Raw genomic sequence first — 21511 nt, 5'->3', positions numbered from 1 at the left:
AGTAATAAATACTAAATTTACTAAAAAGAAAATATATTTTGTCTTCACATGTAAACAAGGTCTTATTTTATTTAATAAAAATTTGGGTCACCCGTATATTTTTTAATTTATAATTAAAATTAATTTTTAAAAATATTTTAAATCTAATTTATTTAGTTCTCACATATTTTTATTATACTTAATTTTACTATTTTATATACTATAATTTGTTTTTACTTTTTTACCCCATTATCCTTTCTCATTTACCGTCCTTGCCTTTGTGTCTGTATTTCATTCTCTGCAAAAAAAAAAAAAAACCCAGCATCAATCTTCATATAAGCGAATCAACTCCAAAGAAGACAGGTATGTTAAAAATCCCATAAATTATCACGATTAACTGTTAAAGTTCTTTTTATCTGTTTACTGAAGTTCTATTCTTGTATATGGGTTTTTTTTTTCTGTTTCTGATTCAGGCCAAAGTAAAGTCCGGGAGTGTCCTTTTTTGACACGCTTCAAGGTGTGTCCGGTACGTATCCGGCCGTGTCGGCGGCGTGTCCGTGACGGTGCTTCCTAGTCATGTATGTATTATCGGGAGACTGGTCTATCATATCTTCACCTTCGCCAAAGCCATACCCTCATAAGCCTCCCAAGTGCTCCAATTGTGCTCCTCTTTTCATGAAGGCAACTATTATATCTGCTTTTCTGAAAACTATTATTTGGCATTGTTTAATCAAACCAGTAGTTTATTTTACCGAGTATTTTTTTTTTTTGAAATTGTAATCTGGAATTTACTGAGGTGATAATGATCCTATTTTTGATGTGTATCCTAAGACAACTGCTGTGCTTGTTCGCCATCATGGTATATACGTATGGGGTGACTCATGGATCAGTGCTAAAACTCAGGTATGTGAAACTTGAAATTTCAGAATATGCATCTTGGTTTCTCTCTTTTGGCTTTTCCGATGCTCCTTCCCAGTAAGACAGATTCTTACATGTTGCGTTGGTCGTATGTGTTCCTTACTTCAGCGATGACATACTATTTCAGGCTGAATGTTATCATTACCTCTTTGATGCTGCTATCAAACTCCATCATCTAGGCTTAGACTGGTCTACTCCAGATCATGGCCCCATTCAGAATGTTAAAGGATTTTCAAGCATCAATAGCATGATAAAAAGGGTGGCTACGAAGGCTGGGACAGTGGAATCAGATTTTAAACTCCAGCCATATCCAGTAAGCACATACTTTCTCTAAAATCGGACAAATTCTGGGTTTTCTAGACGTGTGTTTCCCTTCTAACAAAAATCTCTAATGTTGGGATAACATTGTTGTAGACTCTTGACTGTTTTAGTGCTTAACAAGAAAATTGTTACTTTCGTTTATCAAACACTCTCTCACTGTACATTGTTTTTTTTTTACTGTTGCAGCGCTGCGTTGTGCTTGACATTGAAGGAACTACCACTCCTATTTCATTTGTAACAGATGTTCTCTTTCCCTATGCCCGAGACAATGTTGGGAGGCATTTGTCCGCAACTTACGATAGTGCTGAAACTCAAGATGATATTAAGTTGTTACGTTCTCAAGTAAGATTTTTCTTTGGATCTTTTGACCTTTTATCATCTTCTGCTGCAAATCCGATACAAATTGTTTGCTTTGCTTCCTCAAGGAAATTACCTTTTAATACATTAAAGAATTAATTTTAAGAGTTAGGCACAAATGAACGTATGAACTTTACTTCTCGGAGAATTGAGATTGTATGGCCCATTTGCTAGGATCACAGAATGCTTCTGACCGGTAATTATGTGCCTGCTTCCTTGGCTAAGCTCTAGCAGTGAACTACAATTCATTGCTTCTTACTAGTGAACTGCCTACTGATGCCTAGATAAAATTGATGGTCGGATGTATGAGGATTGGCCAACCCTAGATAAAATTCAATCAACACTCATTTGATTTCCCTCAAATCATATGCTTCGAACTCATGTGATATACCTGAAATAAGAACATACAATGGACTAGTTTGTGTGATATAATGCATTTACTCTTGAACCATCATTATCTGTGAATTCAGAACCTTTTTTAATTTCAACAATACTTGGAACCTTTGTAATATATATGAAATTAGCATCTATTATCATCATTAATTATCTAGTATCTGTTTGCTTGACATGCATTTGAGGCATGTGTATAGAATTAGATAACCTGAAGGAATTTAAGGATACTTCTTCAGCTTGTTTTCTGTGTTTAAGGCAGTGAGATTGTGTATCTTACAAATTAGCAACCAAGGTAGTCCTGATTGACTCCTAAATTATCCGCCTATAACATGTTTTCCACAGGTTGAAGATGACTTGAAGCAAGGTGTTCTTGGTGCTGTACCTATCCCCTTGGAAGATCCAGGAAAAGAGAAGGTGATTGCTTCTTTGGTGGCTAATGTCGAAGCAATGATAAAAGCTGATCGAAAAATTACTGCCTTAAAGCAATTGCAAGTAAGCAAACATGAATTGAAAGATAATACGTTTTTGGAGCTTACCTTCGAGAAAGGATTAATATGAAGTTAAATAGGGTCATATATGGCGTACTGGATTTGAGAATAACGAGCTTGAAGGAGTAGTTTTTGATGATGTACCAGAAGCTCTAGAAAAGTGGCATGCACTGGGTATAAAGGTATTATTACGAATTTCCTTTACTCCTTTACAATTTCATTTTCTGAATGTAGGTCTGGATACTGTATTTGGTCTACGTTTTGAATATGTTTCTGTGCATTTGCTCCTGGATAGGTGTCCCCTCGGACCTAGTCTAGATCTAAGCTCAAGTTGATGTATGTTCATGTCCTATCGTGTTGTTATGAAGCTGTATCGTCCCTTAGCATACAGTTGCCATTTTCACTTTTTTACTAAAAGTCATGTATATCCATGAGGTAAAACCGAAACATTATCATTGGGATTGGTTTATGGACAGGATCTTACTCAGCTAAGTTCTCGGTTACTATAGAAAGTTCAATTTTCAATGCTTATCTTTGCTTCCTCTTTCATCACAGGTATACATATATTCTAGTGGTAGCAGATTGGCTCAGAGGCTTATATTCGGAAATACAAACTACGGCGATTTGAGGAAGTATTTATCCGGATTTTTCGACACTGCAGTAGGGTAAGTCTTTTTACTTTGTTTGCTTTATGCTTATCACTAAATTTTAACTCAAAGTGACACTCCTTTCATCTTGCCTTGCTTGCAGATATAAAAGAGAAACACGAAGTTATGTCGAAATCACTGAGTCATTGGGAGTTGATAAGCCATCCGATATACTATTTGTGACCGATGTCTATCAAGAAGCCACGGCTGCAAAAGCTGCAGGTAGTGTACTGATCTTTTTTTCTTTGCCGGTGTCAGTATTCTAATCCTGTTGATTCTGGCTCGTGTTTTAGACTTTTTTGCTTTCAGAATCAGAACCTGACACCTTAAACCGTTACGAATTAGTTTAAGAACAATTTTAAATTTTACTCTGCACATCCTTGCATACCCTTTGTTTATCAATTACTGTTTTTCATGTTTATCCATTTGGTAGGTTTGGAGGTTGTACTCTCCATCAGGCCGGGAAACAGTCCTCTTCCGGAGAACCATGGGTTCAAGACTATCAACTCTTTCCTGGAGATCTGATAGAAGTTTGGCATTTCTGTAATAATATCGGTCTTCCATGCACTTGTAATTAGTAACTTTTGGATGCAATAAATCATGATCTTGTAGCAACCCTTTATTGATCGTCACCTGTGAATGTTGGATACAAAGTCTTTTTTTACATGTTTGGATCGGTTAAATTCATCCAAGTTCCTTTTTTTTTTTGGTATTTCCATTTTTATATAAATTATTTTTTTGAAAATGTAATAATTATAAAAGATCACTACTATAAATCAATTCATTTCCTTTCAGATCACTAAAAGATGGTAAAAGATTACTACAATAAATCAATAAATTATTTTTCTTATAATTTCTAAAAACTATAAACATCCCTCCCCCACCCCCCCAAAACATATTTTCTAATATTTAGATGAGTCAATGAAAAGTTTTTTTTACTATTTGGTTATTTTCTAGAAATAGATATTGAAATTTTAATTATTTTCAACATTTATTAATAAAATATTGTTTTTTTTAAATCATCATTTATTATTCAAACATAAAACAAAAATAATTGACTAATAAAAAAGTTATATGAATATTCTGGATGCCTCTAATGCACTCAAGTGATGAGTTTTCCTATGACCCTCAGATGCCATGCAAGAAGCTGGCATTTGTCTTGGAATTCACAGCTTTGATACATTAGCCAGACTCCTTGTAATGTAATTCCTTTTTTTCTTTTCTATGGCTTCTGATATTTGAGAATCCCTTGTTTAGTTAGAAACATCACAATGTGTATCCTCAATTGCCTAAACTCCATCATCCTTTTACTCAATTGCTAACCCTACAAATACCGAATGAGTTCCACAGAAAACTTTCCCTTCTTTGTACTGTTAATTTCTCCAATCTGTACAAAACCAAACTGCAATGTATCAGTATGCTAAACCTACTTTACTCGGACTCCCAAGTAATATCAGATGCTTTTTTTTTATTATTATGTTTTTTTCATGTATTTGGAGGATTGTACCCTACATCTATGTGTTGGAGTCGGATTCAAGCACTCGAGGGAAATGAAAAGTCAAAGTAATATATGCTAAACATATTGCTAGACGGCAAAGATTTCTCAAACTGAACACTCACTCACCTTTAGTCTTCCTTTCCCACTAACAGAGATAATGTCACCGGTCTTGAGAGTTGTTCCATTTTTTGTTACAGTTGCCCAATTTACGCGTACATCTCCGTTGCTATAAGACCAAAAAAAAACAGAAAAACAAACGTCCATCAGCTCAATCTTTCATGCATTTTGCAACTAAAAGCTATGTTACTCGGACTCAAATGTGAGTCTGAGATGTGGGTATATGTTGAACATGGGTTTGTTCAGTTCTCTTTTCCAAGTTTTTTCCTTTATTGAAAGTGTTCTTTGAGAGTCATATCATCATGCTCATATCAGAATATTCTTCAGACATGGGTGTCATGCACAGGCACTCAGGAAATCAAAAGTCAGAGTAACATAGACCCAAAGTCAAGAAGAGATTAAGCTAGAGCATCAACCCGAGAACATACCTTATCAAATCAACTAGTTTAGATCTAGAAATCTTAAATCCTGCACTAGCAAGAGCATCAACACGAAGCGATGCTTCTATGGTTTTGAATGACTGCGTCCTGCAAAGCCAACATGAAGTCATTGATGGATATCACAGCAATAGGTACCATAAGATTGAGATAAAAACTGATGAGCATCCTGAGTGATTGCAACCTTGGTGGCTCATATTCAAGTGCAAGCAGAGGTATCTGTGTACATGATACTGATACATTAGCAACCTGCAAAAGGAAACACATAACAAAAAGAGTTGGAGAGGATTTCACCCACAATTCTTTTTACTGCAATACGGCAAGATTAGCTCATGCCTTTGGAGACTCCATAACCGTTACAGACATTACAAGAATGTGAGTGTTATTTACCACTAAAAACAAACAAATATGACAGACAATATATTGATTTTAATGTGATACTAACAGTGTGCAAGAATAAAAATTTCACTGCAAGGTTACTGTGATAATGCTGTTACTGTTACCCGAAAAAGTGGAAAAAAATTTAAATTTAAAATTATTGCAGTCATTGAGTGTATCCAAGGGGAAAAAAGTTCACCTTGTCCAGTGTCGACATAAGAAAGTCAACGAGTTCAGGAACAATCAGGACATGAGCTCCCTTTTCTCCCTAGTTAACAGTCAACATAGGTTACAGCCTGGTAATATATTAGATGCAGAGAAAACTTCTTTGCTGGTTTAGGAGGCAGGTATAAATGATCTTAATGAAAGAAATTAAACCAGGGCTTTTAAAGTAAACCCAAGTTCTAAATTGCCTAATCCGCAATTGACCATCTGAATACCTGCAAGATAATATCCCCAAGCTTCTCTCTAGCAATACCTTTACCAAGAATTGCACCAAGGAAGTCACCATGAGAACAAGGTTGAAAGCTGAAGTTTCCCGAGATACTGACAAAGAAAAAACCAAATATGCATATATCTTGATTCAGAGTTTCAATCCTGTCAAGCAGTCACCAGCTCTTGACAATGAAGGATATTACTTACTTTATTGCTGCAACTACATTAGGATCATTGGTCAATACTTCTGAATGTCCAATAGAAAGACGGCAACGCTCAGCCTAAAGGATCACGGAGATTCATCAACTTGTATAACCAAAGAAATCAATGAAGGAGAAGTAAACTGAATCCATTTGGTTCAACCTGAGGATACCCCCCCTGTGCAACTGCCTTAACATCAGCCAGTTTTTGCAGAACAATCATGGACTCCTTTAATACTGGTGGGGTTAGAAAATCTGTATGGAATACCTCTCTTCTGGTTGCTGCACGTCTAGCCTAAAAGCGCATAAAATAAATTCCAAATAGAAGAAAAGTTAAACAGATAGAGCTAGGAACTTTTCTACCAGTTATCTATAGCAAAGAAACAAAATTAATTAGAGAATCAGATGAATTTGACTAGGCACAAAAGGCAAGGACCAAACCAAAGAAACAATAGGCTACTAAAGGAAGATATAGAAAAAGGGCAATGAGAATACCGTATCAAGTATATGTTTCACTTCTTCGATAGCACTCTTATCTCCCACTCCTTTAAGTAAAACATCATTATCCCCCTTTATAACTTGGGAAATGTGACATAACCCTGTGTGTGCATTTCAAAATTTTAAATAGGATGTTACTCGACTAGAAAATCAGCACTGTTGTATATGCATACATCCCATTTGCTGAAACATGTACATATGGCAAAAAAACAATTGAAAAAGTTGAAGAAGCTGGACTCTGCAGAAGTTAATCCTACAGCTTACTAACAATGCTAAAGTACAGGTTCAGCAGCCATGGTAATGGTGGCTATTGCATATGTTTAATGTTCAATAACTTTGTGATAAATTGATAATTCTAAGAAAACAACTACTACTATAAGTGGCCTTGTGTATAAACTCTAGTTCTTGGAATAATAAAAAGTTGAATTGGAATTGTGGTCAATGCCCTAGGTGTGCATTCATTAAGGATGGCAATATATTTTGATATCAAGCTGAGGTTAACAAGCATTCATTCTTCCTTAACAAAATGCATTTGAAATAATTGGCATATTTCACTCGGAGGTAAAACGTCTACATAATGATACGAGTTGCAGTGCATGCTTCATCCCTGGATGGAATCCCTGACATAAAACCATCCGAAATCTAAACAAACCTTTTAGTAAAAAGAAGCATCTCTTTTTTTTCCTGATAAGAGTAATATAACTGACTTACAAGTTCATTTGAGTGACAACATTGTTATAATCTCAAGCATTTTAGTTCCTTCAATACTTTTTTTTTTTCAGATGCGCTTACTAGATTCTCCTAATTCAGCTTAATGGGTGTCTCAAATTAATCCACGATTATAACAAAACTAACAAAGAAAATTGCTCAAATTCCTCCCTTTTATCAATGTTTGTCTATAATTACACAATATTACTTCAAAATAAACCAAGAATGTTAAGAAGAGGTAAATGTAAATATTTTTTTCTCTGGCTAAATGGGCATCTCTATACCTCAAAACTAACAAAAGATATTTGCAAATTCTTTAACTTTAGCATAAAGGGTATCTCTAATTGCACAAGATTACTTCAAAATAAATAGAAAATCTTCTAATTTAGCTCCATGGGTATCTCTATTTATACAACTATCACAAATATATATATATATATAGATAAAAAAGAAGAAAAAATTCATAACAAAATAAAAAACCTGAACTTCTCAGCGGATATTGAAATGGAAAAGAGCAAAGATTTCCATAGAAAGAAAGGTGTTTGTTGGTGTGAAGAGGTTGAGAGAAAGCCAAAGCTTGAAATGCCTTTCGGAGCAGCCATGGTGAGGTGACGCTTGCGGCAGCCATGGTTGTTTTATTGCGTTATCAAAACTAGTAACTCTATCCTAAACGCTAAATAATGCACATTTAACTTTCTATTATTAACTTTGAGCAAAAATCAAAGTAATAATATTAGTCTATAAATTAAAACTAAATCATTAATTTATAACATGTATTTCTAATCCGTTTCTACACTAGCACCATTATTCCATTTTTGCAACCTTTTAATATTTACATAAAATCCTTCTTCTTCTTTTTTTTACCCCAAGATCTTTAAATATTTATTTTTAAATAATTATAAAATATATTATAATCATAATCTATTTTTTAAAATTTAAATATAAATATTTTTTAGGTAAAAATATTTCATTAATAAATAAAAATGGAAAGATTTAAATAAATAAAAAAAGGGTATGAAGTTAAACTCAGCCCAACAAATATACTCCATACACTCGTTTTTAGTACCATAATTTTCATTGGTATTTGCATAAAAAACAAGAACATTCGTAATGCAGGATGAAACAAAATCAAAATATTGGAAGTTTAGATAAAACTACTGTTGAAAATTATAGATTGCAAATTAATTATTCATAAGCACTATTCAAATTAAAAATGATGATTTATCATCTTATAAATTTAATTATTCATAAGCATTATTCAAATTAAAAGTGATGATTTATGATCTAATAGATACATTTCCACGGGACATGTTTCTCTTAAGAAGTATATCCAATATGAAGGGTTGTGGCTCTTCAAAATTGTATTTATTGAGTGCATATAAAGAGAGGCATTATGGTGCTCACAAAATATACAATTACAATCAATCTTATTTTCAGAAACTAGAGTAAGAGTTAGGGAATTCCTTGATTTTGCTAATCAAATTGTATCCCAGGAGGACCTTTGTCTTAACCATCTAGCAACTTTTTGTGGGGGCAAATAGTTCTCTTTGGAAAGCATCATCGACGCCTCAACGTGTACTGTTTATTTCCATAGAAGTCTAGGATTCTATCGTCTCCATTCAAATATCCAACAATCAAAGAGAACTATTTTTGGAGATGGCAACGGAGGCTAACACTGCATTCAAAGTGATAAACCAAGAGTTTGTGAAACTTGACCGATTTGATAGTTCAAACTTCAATTGTTGGAAGGACAATATGTTGTTCCTTCTTATTGTCTTAAATGTGGCGTACGTTCTGGATCCAAACCTACAACCTGTGAAGGATCTTGTCCCAATGCAAATTCCGAGGAAATTGAGAAAGTGGCTGAACTCAAGACGAAGCGTGAAGAAGGCAATTTTACATGTCGAGGACACATCCTCAACACCTTGTCTGATCGATTGTATGATCTTTACATGTCGATGCAATCCTCGATGGAAATATGGAAAGCTCTTGAAGAGAAATACAACACCGAGCGATAAGGTACTAATAAATTTTTAATGATGAAGTATTTCGAATTCAAAATGCTAGATAGTATCCCAATCATGGATCAATTCTATGAATTACAAGTCCTTGTAAGCAGGCTTCGTGACTTGAAAGTTGTTATTCTGGAATTATTACAAGTTGGGGCTATCACCTCAAAGTTGCCCTCATCTTGGAACAATTATCGGAAGAAACTTCTGCATATGATAGAGGACTTCACTATGGAGAATATACTTAGGCATTTACGTATTGAAAAGGAAACTCAGAAACATGATGCGGTGTATTTTCCCCAAAGTTCTAAAGTGAACCATGTGAGCAAGTCCAAGAACTCTTGAAATGGTAAGCGAGAGGCCATATCTGAGACTAAGGACGTGCAAGACAAGAAGAAAAAAACTCGTAATTGTTATAATTGCAATAAGAAAGGACACTATATTAAGGATTGCAGACTTCTCAAAAAGAAGCAAAATGTCACAACTTCCAAAGCCAATATGGTGGAGGGCATGAACTTAGTGGCCATGGTTAAAGAAGGGATCAAAAATTTGGAGATTAGTATGATTACTGAACTCAAAATAGCCATGACTAATAAGTCTTGTAATTGGTGGCTCGACTCCGGAGCTACTGTCTATGTGTGTAATGTCTGACAACAATTTAAGAGTTATGAACTAGTGGAAAATCGTGAAGTGCTTGTGGGAAACTATCAATCGGTTAAGGTGCTCAATCAAGGGACAGTGGAATTCAACTTCACATCTGGGAAGAAATTGACTTTGACTAATGTGTTGCATGTTCCCGATGTGGGAAATAATTTAGTGTCCGTAAATGTTCTATGTTACAAGGGGTTCAAGACTATATTGGAATCCGACAAGTTTGTCATGCTTAAAGGTGATATATATGTAGAAAAAGGATATTGTAATGAGGGTATGTTCAAGTTGAGCATTGATATGAATAAGTTAATTCTTTTGCTCATATTGTTGAATTTTGTCCTTTGTGGCATGCGCGTTTAGTACATTTTAATTTTAAAACTTTACAATGTATGCAAAAGAATGATTATATAAGTCTAAGTAATAATGAGTTTGAGGATGAATGTGAAATTTGTATTCAATCAAAAATTACCAAGAAGCCATTTCTTAATAAGTGTGAAAGGAATTCACAAGTGTTAGATTTAATTCATTCAGATGTTTGTGAATTAAATGGAACACTAACAAGAGGTGAGAAACAATATTTTATCACTTTTGTAGACGGATTCTCTAGATTTACTTATGTGTATCTCATGAGAATTAAATGCGAGGCTTTTGATATGTTTAAACATTTTAAAAATGAGGTTGGGAATTTGTTTAGTAAGAAAATCGAAGTGTTTCATAGTGATAAAGGTGGTGAATATTTTTTAAATGAATTTAATATATTTTGTGAGGAATAAGGTGTGGTACATGAGTATTCCACTCCTTATACTCTGCAATAAAATGGTTTGGAGGAAAGAAAGAACCGCACTTTAGTAGATATGGTTAACTCGATGTTTTTAAATGTTAAACTTCCATATAATCTATGGGGTGAAGCATTATTGACTACGTGTTATATTCTTAACAGAATACCATCGAGAAAATTCAAAGTATCTCCATATGAGTTATGGAAGGGTCGGATGCCAAACTTAGATTATTTCAAAGTGTGGGGGTGTTTGGCTTACTATAGAGTTCCCGACCAACAGAGAACAAAGTTAGGTCCAAGAGCCGTCAAGAGTGCATTCGTTGGATATGCCCATCACTCTTTGGCTTATCGTGTTATTGACTTAGTGTCAAATACGATAATTGAAACAAGAGATGTTGTATTCATTGAAAATAAGGTTTTCAATGATTTAACAGATTCGGGAAAAGAAAACCAATGATCTCAAGTGATCAAACCAAAAGAAGTAAGAATACGGAGCCGAGGAAAAGTCAAAGAGTGAGAAAAGTAAAAGACTTTGATCCTGATTTCATTTCCTTGCAATCTCTAGCATTTCTTGTTAAGGGAAATAGAGAATCTTTAATTAGAAAGATCCCCATAATGTTTAATGTGGATGGTGATCCATAATCCTATGGTGAAGCCATGACTTCTAGGGATGCAGCACTTTGGAAAGAGACGATCAATGATGAAATGGATTCAATATTATCCAACAATACTTGGATTCTAGTTTATCTTCCTCAAGGATTGAAGCCCATCGGTTGTAAATGGGTGTTTAAAAGGAACCGTTAAGGCTAGGTTGGGCTAAAGGATTTAGGCAAAAAGAAGGCCTAGATTATTTTAACACTTATGCACCAGTGGCTAGGATGACCTCCATTTGAATTCTTATAGCATTTACATCTATCTATAAGTTACATGTACATCAAATGGATGTTAAGACAGCTTTTTTGTATGGTGATCTCGAGGAAGAAGTCTACATGGAGCAACCAGAAGGTTTGTGCTTCCTGGGATTGAACATAAGGTGTGTAAGTTGATCAAGTCATTATATGGTTTAAAACAAACGCCTAAACAGTGGCATGAGAAATTTGACTCGATTATCTTGTCATATGATTTTTTACATAATGGTGGGGATAAATGTATTTACACTAAATTCATCGATAGGTATGGTGTAATTATTCGTCTCTATGTAGACAATTTGTTAATATTGGGTACGAATATGGAAGGTACTCGTGAGACCAAAGAGTATCTAGCCTCGAAATTTAAAATGAAAGATCTCAATAAGGTAGATACAATTCTAGGTATAAAGGTGAAAAAGCATGAAAAGGGCTTTGCACTAAGTCAACCTCACTATATCGAGAAAGTATTGGAAAAGTTTAAACACTTAAATATCAAGGATTCGAACACTCCATATGATTCGAACTTCAAGTTAAGTGAGAATTATGGCAGAGCTATAGCGCAACTTGAGTATGCCAGTGCAATCGGAAGTCTAATGTATGCAATTCATTGTACTAGACCTAATAATGCACTTGATGTGTACAAATTGGCGAGATTTACAAATTGTCCTAATACCAATCATGGGAAAGGCATTTGTAGGATTTTTGGCTACCTTAAGAAAACAAAAAATTTAGGATTATTCTATAATGATTATCCCGCATTACTAGAATGTTACTCAGATGCAAGTTGGTTTACAAGTCTAAGTGACAAAAAGTCCACATCGGGATGAATTTTTACAATTGGAGGTGGAGCCATTAGTTGGACATCCAAAAGACAAACTTGCATCTCATATTAAACTATGGAACTGAATTTATAGCCTTAGCGGCTACTGCCAAGGAACAGAATGGCTAAAAGATCTCTTGCTAGATGTTAAGTTATGGCCACAACGTAAGTTCACCATTTCCGTAAATTGTGATAGTGAATCTACCATGTCTCGAACGTACAATAAGGTGTATAATGGAAAGTCTAAACATATAAGTTTGAGACATGAGTATGTGAGACAATTAAGTAGGGACAGTGTGATAACTGTTACCTATGTTATTTAATTGACAATTTAGCGGATCCATTAACAAAAAGTTTGTCAAGGGATTTGGTTAAGAGTAGACCACTAAGATGGGATTAAAACCATTCTAATCACGTCATTGATAATGGAAACCTTATTTTGTTCTAGCCAAAAGTTAGTTTCAAGGTTCAAAGGGTAATAACAAGTTATCGAATGAAAACGTACACTAAGGATCAGGATTAAGTGTTTATATTTTAGGAGGATGAGTTTTACTCTTAATGGATGGACATTAATTGCCATGAAATCCACCTATATGGACATGAAGTGGTGCCGCTTCAACGTGATTTTCTTTATGGTTTTCTCTCATACATGTTAATGAAACGGGATGAGCATATAACCATAATGGTGCTAAAGCAAATTAAACTCTTACTCTAATACTATACGATTATGTGTGAAATTTTTTCCGGTATTGACTTTAAAAGTGATGGTTCAAGCGACTAGCCACCATTCACTTTGTTGATACTCTGAGAGTTTGCACTAAAGGAAGGTTCAATCTATGGACACCCTTCTTTATGCATAATCGTTGTGTACTTATTTTCTGGAATTAGCAATATAGTAGGGGATTGTTGGAAATTATAGATTGCAAATTAATTATTCATGAGCACTATTCAAATTAAAAGTGATGATTTATCATCTTACAAATTTAATTATTAATAAGCACTATTCAAATTAAAAGTGATGATTTATCATCCAATAGATACATTTCCACGGGATATATTTCTCTTAAGAAGTATGTCCAATATGAAGGGTTGTTGCTCTTCAAAATTGTATTAATTGAGTGCATATAAATAAAGGCATTATGGTGCTCACAAGATATAAAATTACAATCAATCTTATTTTCAGAAACTAGAGTAAGAGTTAGAGAATTCCTTGATTTTGCTAATAAAAGGAAATTCAAAACTTCGTTGTATCCCAAGAGGGCCTTTGTCTTAACCCTCTAGCAACTTTTTGTAGAGGCAAATAGTTCTCTTTGGAAAGCATTATCCGTGCCTTGAAGTGTACTGTTTATTTCCATATAAGTTTCCAATTCTATCGTCTCCACTCAAATATCCAACAGCTACTCTAACTAAATGATGAACAGCCTTATTAACATTTTTATGAATTTTATATACTTTGAAACTAAGAAATCACAACGAATTCTTGAGTTGTGAGCACTACATCCTACCAAGAAATCTCTCTCCACAATAACCTTGTCAATATGTGATAACTTGAGCCATGAAAGAGTTTCTCTAAACAAGAGAGCTTCAGCCAACCAAGGTAGTAGCAAGGACGAGAGATGACTAGAAAAAGTTCTTAAGTACCATGATCATCTTGTAAGATAGTTGCCAAGCTGTTAGACTGAGACTTTGCAAATAAGGCAACATTAATGTTATACACTTTACATAGCCTTCGTTCGGCTTTTAACCAAGCAGCATTAGCAACTTCTCTCCTAAGGACAAATTGCTAAACTCAGGTGAAAGCGATTTTGGATGTCTTTTTGCCTTGTAAGAAATGGTTAGCAAAAGAAACAACATGTGTAACACCCCTAACTTGTATCCATCGTCGAAATAGGGTTACGGAGCATTACCGAATGTATCACTTAAACAATCATATATTTATTATACATTTCTCATATCCAAACAAAAGTCATTCAGATTCAGTAATATAGTCTCTAACACGAGCCCTTGAGGCCCAAAATAAGCATTAAAAATAATTTGGGACTAAATTGAGAACTCAAAGAAATCTTAGGAAAACATTAAAAATTTTCAAAGTGCAAGGGACACACGCCCGTGTGGCCAGACCGTGTGTCTCACACGGCCAAGAAACACACCCATGTCACAGGCCGTGTATACAGTCGAAATGGAATCGCATGGCCATGTCCCAGTACGTATCCGACCCCGTGTAACTCACTAACTTGGGTCACACGGCCAAACCACATGCCTGTGTGACAGGCCATGTACCCTTCGAAGTGGCCTCACATGCCCGTGTACCAAGCCGTATGCTAGGCCATGTGAAAACTTGAGGGCATACTGACTTGTGCCATACGGCCAAGCCACACGCCCGTGTGCTAGGCCATGTGAAGCTACTGACTTGATTTCTAAAGAAGTATTAAGGGACATACGGCCGTGTCACCTGGCAGTGTGTCATACACGGCTGAGACGCAAGTTTATATCTCTGCCGTGTGGATAAAAATAGACTATGTTCTAAGCTATATTTCTCACCTAAATTTGCATCAACCTAAATATATCAAATAGCATATGACCATATCATCAATAAGCATTTAGACTAACCAAAATTCAAGTTTGAAATATGCAACATTATTACCATTAACCTAAGTGTTCTTAGGCATCACATTTGGCCTCTATAAAACATGCAAATATCACCTCCAAAAGTTACCTAAATATTCAAACGCATACATGAGACATTGTGCCTAAGTCTTAGCATAAAATTTCATTTCAATTCCAACCATTTGGTACCAAAACACAATCTCACAAGAAAGGCATTCATATAGCAACTACACATCACATTTCACAAGACCATTTATACATATATACATTTCAAAATATACGACTATTATACAAGCCAATTCAAATGACCAAAAATCACTAAGACATCTAGGCTACATTAGCCAAAAGACCTATACATGCCATATAACCAAAATACACAAAGTTCAAAAGTACCAAAATAACGGCTGGATAGTGTGATGAGATCTCCAACAATTTTCAATCCAAGCAAGCTTCGAAATCACTATAAGACATGGAAAAGTAAACAGAGTAAACTATTAAGCTTAGTAAGCTTGTATGGCTAATAAGTACAACTTACCATTCATTCACAATTTAAAGAAGCATAAGTAAGCATAGCTAAGTTTCAATCAAATCTAAAGCTTAGCACATAATCATAACCATGTTAGCCATGTATGAATACATCAACTATGAATTGCTTGTCATACTTCTCACAAATACCTGAACTGGTTCGTATCATCTCTTATATCCTCGTACCATCATCTTTGCCCGTTGAACCATTTGGAATACTAACGGATACTTGGGAATCTGCAGACTAAGTGCCAATACATGGTCGAAACCATCTCTATCTCATATTTCGTATATTTTGCTCACACAAGCTTACGGTTAAGACGTAGCTACACGGTGCTGCTCACATAAGCTAACAAGTAATCGCAACACATGCTAGAAAACTCAGTCACCGGTAGAACATATAGGACCAATACCCAAAACACGGTAACCCCTAATGACATGTCATTTGTATTCCATCATTTCTAAGGTTCAACCGGGATTCATACATTGCCTATAACTCGTCGAGAATTTTCATGGTGTCGTATCATCAAAATTATATCAATTAAGCATTCAAACATATATAATTAATACTTATTAAACATATGAACTTACCTCGAATTAATAAGGAGAAAATCAATCGATCAATCCATTACTTTGTTTTTTCCCTGATCTAATTCCGAACGTGGCTTTTCTTGATATGCAAAGAGATATCCCCAGCTGAATGTTCAAGCCCTAATATAGTTTCTTTCTTCTTCAATTTCGGTGGTGAAATGTCAACTAAGAAAATGATAACATCTTTTACATTATTTTACTTTATTTATTTATCAAATTACTTAATTAACCTTATGAATAAACTTTGATTTCACTTAATAATATGTCCATATTTGTCCAGTAATAATACTAATGGTCTAGTTACCCCTTAAGGACTCATACTTTAAGGTTCTATAGCCATTTAATACCTTTAGCAAATAGAACACAACTTTTACACTTTACGCGATTTAGTCCTTTTTATCAAATTAAGCATACACACGGTAAAATTTCTTAACAAAATTTTCGTGTGACTCTACTATCATGCTGTAGGAATTGAAATAATAATAAAATAATTATTTCCACTTCAGATTTATTGTCCCGAAACTACTGTTCTGATTTCACTGAAAACGGACTGTTACAACATGAGTCAATGAGGCATCCTTAGCTTGCCAACAATAGAGTCTCCCTAAAATACTATAATTTTCGTAGAATCACCGCCACCCTTTCCAAGAGAATAGTGTTTGTTGAATTTAGTAACCCACACAACCACTCAATAATTGATTGATGAGAACCATTTATACCCGTCAGCATTCATACTTTGGCTACTTTCAAGCAATTAATAGTAATATGTTTTAAATTCTAAACGTCTCCACAACGAACATAATTGGGACTTAAATTGCATCCTTTCTCGACCAAATGATTGCAACAATGAATGAAATTCCTCGATCACTTTCAAACAAAATCTTTACTTTTGGAGGTAAATTCAAATACTATAATTTATTCCAATGCCTTTTCCAAGTTAGTATACATCTTAATGTCAGTAACATAACAGGACTTGGCATTGTAATCACCTTACTTGGTAAAATGTCATACCCGACAATCAACAGGTTTAGACAAGTTGATTGGGATATTTATGACATGGTTAACATCACCAAGAGATAAGATACCCTCAAGAAAATTCAAATCCCGAGCATTTCCTTCGTCATTTAAAAGCTTCGCCACTTACAACTCCTCTATTCTCAGGATAGGCATAGAATTAACATAGAAGTTAAAGTCATCAACCAACCATGGGTCATTAAAAACAACAGTATTCGAACCATTACTAATTCTCCAACGAATACCTTTTATAAGTAACTCCATGGCAACACATTACTCTTCCAAATAAAAGAAGGACAAGTACTTTCAGATACATCAAAAAATCACCCGTTAGAAAGTATTTAGATTTGAAGATTTTTCTAGGAAGAGAATCTAGATTGGTGATAAATCTCCAACCTTGTTTACCAAGAATTGCAAGATTAAAGTAGTGAAGATTTCAGAACTCTATGCCACCATTATTTTTCTTTAACATATAAATTATCTCATGAAGATACATGGATCCTACAATTACTACTAATATTTGAATCCCATCAGAAAGAGTTCATTATACATTATAGTGCATCACAAGTCTCTAAAAGTATGAGGAAGACACTCTTGTAGTAAACTGGAAAAGCTTATGTAACTATTTGGAGCACTATCTACTTACCCAGCTTCGAAAGCAAAGAATTCGAATAGCTAAATATACGTTCACTCAAGCGTTCCCTAACAAAAGAGAAAACTTGTTTCTTATTATGAGCAATAAGAGATGGCAAACTCAAGTATCATCCATGGTTGAGTGGGGTTCCCACACCCAAGGTCGAAATAAACAGTTGTTTGCCAAAAAGGCTAGTATCGGAACTAAACATTATCCTCCATTTTTTTGTAATTATTGGCTTGGTTGGAGGTCCCTTAAGAAATAGTTAAGATATTCTTAACTAGGCATTTGAACTCCCTTACACAGAAAAAGAAAAAAATAGTCATCTACGAAAAGCAACTGGGATATTGAAGGGTTTCCTCGACAAATGCATATTCTTGCAATGCTTCGCCACTCTTTGTTTATCGCAAAAGGAAACTTAAACCTTCAACACAGAGAATAAATAAATACGAAGATAACAAATCACCTTGATATAGGCCATGTTTCGGACAAAGAGGTTCTTGTTGAAAATATACTACTATAAAACAAAATAGTTAGCACTAATAGATAACATAAACTAAGTGTAAATAAAAATAATAATCACTGTGTTGTGGAAGAATCATCGTCTTAGAAGCAAATTTGCCCTGATTGGTATAATCGTGTAGTGAACGTCACCATCCAAGGTTAACACAAAACTTTAATATTCGTACACTCGAATAAAAAAGGTGAAACATAATTTATATTGCTCTTTTCGAAAGGAAGCAGAAAAGAAAGCAAAAATTTATTCAAAAAATTTGACCGAAAAATACTGTTAAAAGAAACAGACAAACAAAAAAAAACTGTTGTTTGCTTGTGTTGTGTAAAATGAGAAAATGACCTGCTATTTATACTGCTTTCTGAAGGGGGAAATGGTAATATAGTAATGCCAATTTCTAAAAATAGCAGAGAATTTTCCTCAACTGAAAATATTTTGAAAATGTTTTTTACATTACCAACATTCCTCAACTAATACAAAAGAACTGGAAATTTCTTAAACATGAGAAAAGTTAAAATGTGAGAAGAGCAACATCGACATTAGTTGCTTAAGCAGTAGTATCTTGTGGATTTGAACTAGTACGTAGTGAAATTAGTTATTCTTCTCTTTAACAAGTGAATGAATCTTGAACTTATTAAGATAGGGGTTAACTCATGACACACGACTAATCTTAAATCCAATTAATGTTTCATGATAGATCAACAAGTTTTAGCCAATACCCTTCGTGTCACACCCGAAATGCTTTAAACTTGGAAATTAGGAACTTTATGGATTTAATTGAAAAAGGTTGAAAGCTAGCGATCCCTATTGAAAAAATAGGATAAATTAAGAACAAAATGAAATATGGTTGAAAACCAAGTCTAGTTTGGTTGAATTAGAACCAATTGGTCTATTAGTGGGAGACAAAATGATTATGGATGAACGATTAATATGCAGTTAGAGACTGTGTAAGAAGGGTTATAAATAGCTGAGAAATGAATCCACAACTGGATTCCTCTCAGTTTGTTTCATTTTCTCTTATTCTTCATCTTCCATGGTTGCTTTGAGGAAGTGATGGTTAAAGAAAGCTCTGCATTAAGTGACGATAAGAAGATTTAAGTCGGAAAAGCAGAGAAACCAGTAAGCCGGTAAGGTTCTAAGCCCTTTAATATACATAAGACATAAAAAAAACAAAATTAAGAGTTTTCCGAACCATTTTATGGGTTCTGCATATTTCTAGAAAATTGAGGTTTAAAGTAAAAACATTATATTCAACCCATGATTTGGTTGTCATGTTTAGCTGCCAGGAGAATTGAAGTTCTGGCGTAAGGAAAAACTAAGAAGACAAGGCGAAGAACAATAGCTAAGTTTCTGTACTCAAACCTAGAACTAGAGGTGAGCGTTCGATTGAATCGAATCAAATGAAAAAAATTTGAGTTAATTGAGTTAATGAATCCTATTTTATTATCCTAGCTCGATATGTAATTTTCTTGAATTGAGTCGAGTGAGATGAAATTTGAATCGAATCAAATATATTTGTTCAAGTTAAATTTAAAAAAATAACTTTGGGTCTTTGTAACCACTGTCACCCACCGTAATCAAATTTGCCCACTGTAATCAAAATTGTTATTAACTTTCATCTCCTTATACTTTATTTATTAATCTTTTATATACGAGATAGCTTCTTTGCTTGCTTAGTTGTTTCAATTACCTTATGATTTTTGTCACTATATATTTTGAAATTAAAAAATATGTTAAATATAAAAAATGTGATTTTTTAATAAAAGTTATCTTAAAGATAAAATGTGAAATTGATACCAACATAAAATTTTAACACGAATATTTTGTGGCATCATTAATAATTCAATTTTAATAGAAATTTATAAATATTTAATATGATTAAACAATTTAATAATATAAATTGTATAAAATGTGAAATTTAATTTAATAATATAAATAGTAGATACAAATAAAATTATTACTATTTAGGTTTAGAGATTTTTTTGGATGATTTTTTTATTTGGGGGTAAAAGGTGAAAATTGAAACTTTAGGGGGAAAATAAAAAGTTTTAAGGGTTGAAGGAGTAAAATTTTGGGGCGAAAGTAAATGGGGGAAAATATTCAAAAAAATTGAGGGGAAAATGGGTTTGGGGTAGATAGGGGGTGAGATAAAAGGGGAGTAAAAGTTTTGGGGAGAAAGTGAAAAAGTTTTGGGGTTTGCGGTAAAAATATAAAATATTATAGTTTGGTATTCGTTTTATTTGAATTATTCGAATTCGAAAATTAAACTCGATTCGAACTCAAAATTTGAAAAAAAATTCGAGTTGACTTGAATAATTCGATTAATTTGAATGACTTGATTTGTTTAACTCGATATTTGAATTTTTTTTCAAGTCAAAACGAGTTTTGCTCACCCTTATCCAAAACTGCCAAAGTTTGATGCATGATTTCATAGGTTTATGTGTACCCGTCAAAGGGATTAGATGGAGTTAGGACTGGGAAAAGAGTGTAATTCTGTTAGATACTATCATACGGTATTACTGAGTGCGAACCGTGATGAGTGAAGTTCTGGGCCTTGTAGAAGGAATACTGCGGTGTTTAAGCATTAATGTATAGGAATCGTGAACTGGAAGAATGGAAAGAATATAATAAGATACATATGAAAGATCATCGCGGGGCCATGAAATCGATTGGAGGCTACATGCCTAAATTGAGTAAGACCATAACTGAAAGATATTATAGCGTCATGATATAATGAGTAAAACCATAGCTGAAGAAGTTATGACACCATGGTAAATAGGACTAAGACCATAGCTGAAAGACGCTATGACATCCTTTGAAAGTTCTTCAGGACAGTAAACACGGGGAACATAAGGTGTAAGACCATAGTTGGAGTATGGCAACCCAGATAGTCTGTCGGGATAGTAAACACGGTGTCATAATGTGTAAGACCATAGCTGAAAGATGTTATGGCATCAAAAGATGATTTGACGGCTGAATAAGTAAGACCATACCTAAAAGATGCTATGGCATCGTAGATAGTCCTACGTGACGTTAAACATGAGATAATCTGACAGGACGTTAAATACAGGATAGTCCAACAGGAC

General features: G+C 34.2%; 2 protein-coding genes across 4 annotated transcripts; one reads left to right on the top strand and one right to left on the bottom strand.

Annotated features, from left to right (window-relative positions):
* The first annotated feature begins 184 nt into the window (after window positions 1-184).
* Window positions 185-3790, top strand: LOC107895267 (probable bifunctional methylthioribulose-1-phosphate dehydratase/enolase-phosphatase E1). Of its 3 annotated transcripts, none has more exons than XM_016820557.2 (10): window positions 185-342; window positions 453-557; window positions 811-882; window positions 1006-1210; window positions 1405-1560; window positions 2311-2460; window positions 2537-2638; window positions 3012-3121; window positions 3207-3325; window positions 3537-3790. In XM_016820557.2, exons 3-10 carry the CDS (start codon window positions 836-838, stop codon window positions 3626-3628), a joined length of 981 nt encoding a protein of 326 aa, XP_016676046.2. In that variant the 5' UTR covers window positions 185-342; window positions 453-557; window positions 811-835; the 3' UTR covers window positions 3629-3790. The 3 variants fall into 3 exon arrangements, with proteins under 3 accessions (XP_016676046.2, XP_016676044.2, XP_016676045.2); XM_016820555.2 differs by having other exon boundaries at window positions 453-660; window positions 1025-1210; XM_016820556.2 differs by having other exon boundaries at window positions 453-660.
* A 279-nt stretch (window positions 3791-4069) lies between these two features.
* Window positions 4070-8222, bottom strand: LOC107895268 (putative RNA-binding protein YlmH). Its single transcript, XM_016820558.2, has 10 exons — window positions 7855-8222; window positions 6664-6767; window positions 6332-6463; window positions 6176-6249; window positions 5974-6079; window positions 5733-5801; window positions 5340-5404; window positions 5147-5245; window positions 4728-4827; window positions 4070-4490 (listed from the first exon to the last, which is right to left on the bottom strand). Exons 1-10 carry the CDS (start codon window positions 8000-8002, stop codon window positions 4428-4430), a joined length of 960 nt encoding a protein of 319 aa, XP_016676047.2. The 5' UTR covers window positions 8003-8222; the 3' UTR covers window positions 4070-4427.
* Window positions 8223-21511: the final 13289 nt, after the last annotated feature.

Source organism: Gossypium hirsutum, chromosome A13, assembly GCF_007990345.1.
Source record: "Gossypium hirsutum isolate 1008001.06 chromosome A13, Gossypium_hirsutum_v2.1, whole genome shotgun sequence".
NCBI classification, from domain to species: domain Eukaryota; kingdom Viridiplantae; phylum Streptophyta; class Magnoliopsida; order Malvales; family Malvaceae; genus Gossypium; species Gossypium hirsutum.
This window is presented reverse-complemented; position numbering and strand designations above follow the sequence as displayed.

Excerpts from the sequence above, each read along its gene's own strand:
- LOC107895268 (XM_016820558.2), bottom strand. The coding sequence starts at position 8,002 with ATGGCTGCCGCAAGCGTCACCTCACCATGGCTGCTCCGAAAGGCATTT. Across the intron at positions 6,768-7,854 it reads ATATCCGCTGAGAAGTTCAG|GGTTATGTCACATTTCCCAA; the intron begins GTTTTTTATTTT and ends ATGCACACACAG. Across the intron at positions 6,080-6,175 it reads AATGTAGTTGCAGCAATAAA|TATCTCGGGAAACTTCAGCT; the intron begins GTAAGTAATATC and ends TTTCTTTGTCAG.
- LOC107895267 (XM_016820555.2), top strand. The coding sequence starts at position 556 with ATGTATGTATTATCGGGAGACTGGTCTATCATATCTTCACCTTCGCCA. Across the intron at positions 661-810 it reads GTGCTCCTCTTTTCATGAAG|ACAACTGCTGTGCTTGTTCG; the intron begins GCAACTATTATA and ends GTGTATCCTAAG. Across the intron at positions 1,561-2,310 it reads TTAAGTTGTTACGTTCTCAA|GTTGAAGATGACTTGAAGCA; the intron begins GTAAGATTTTTC and ends TGTTTTCCACAG.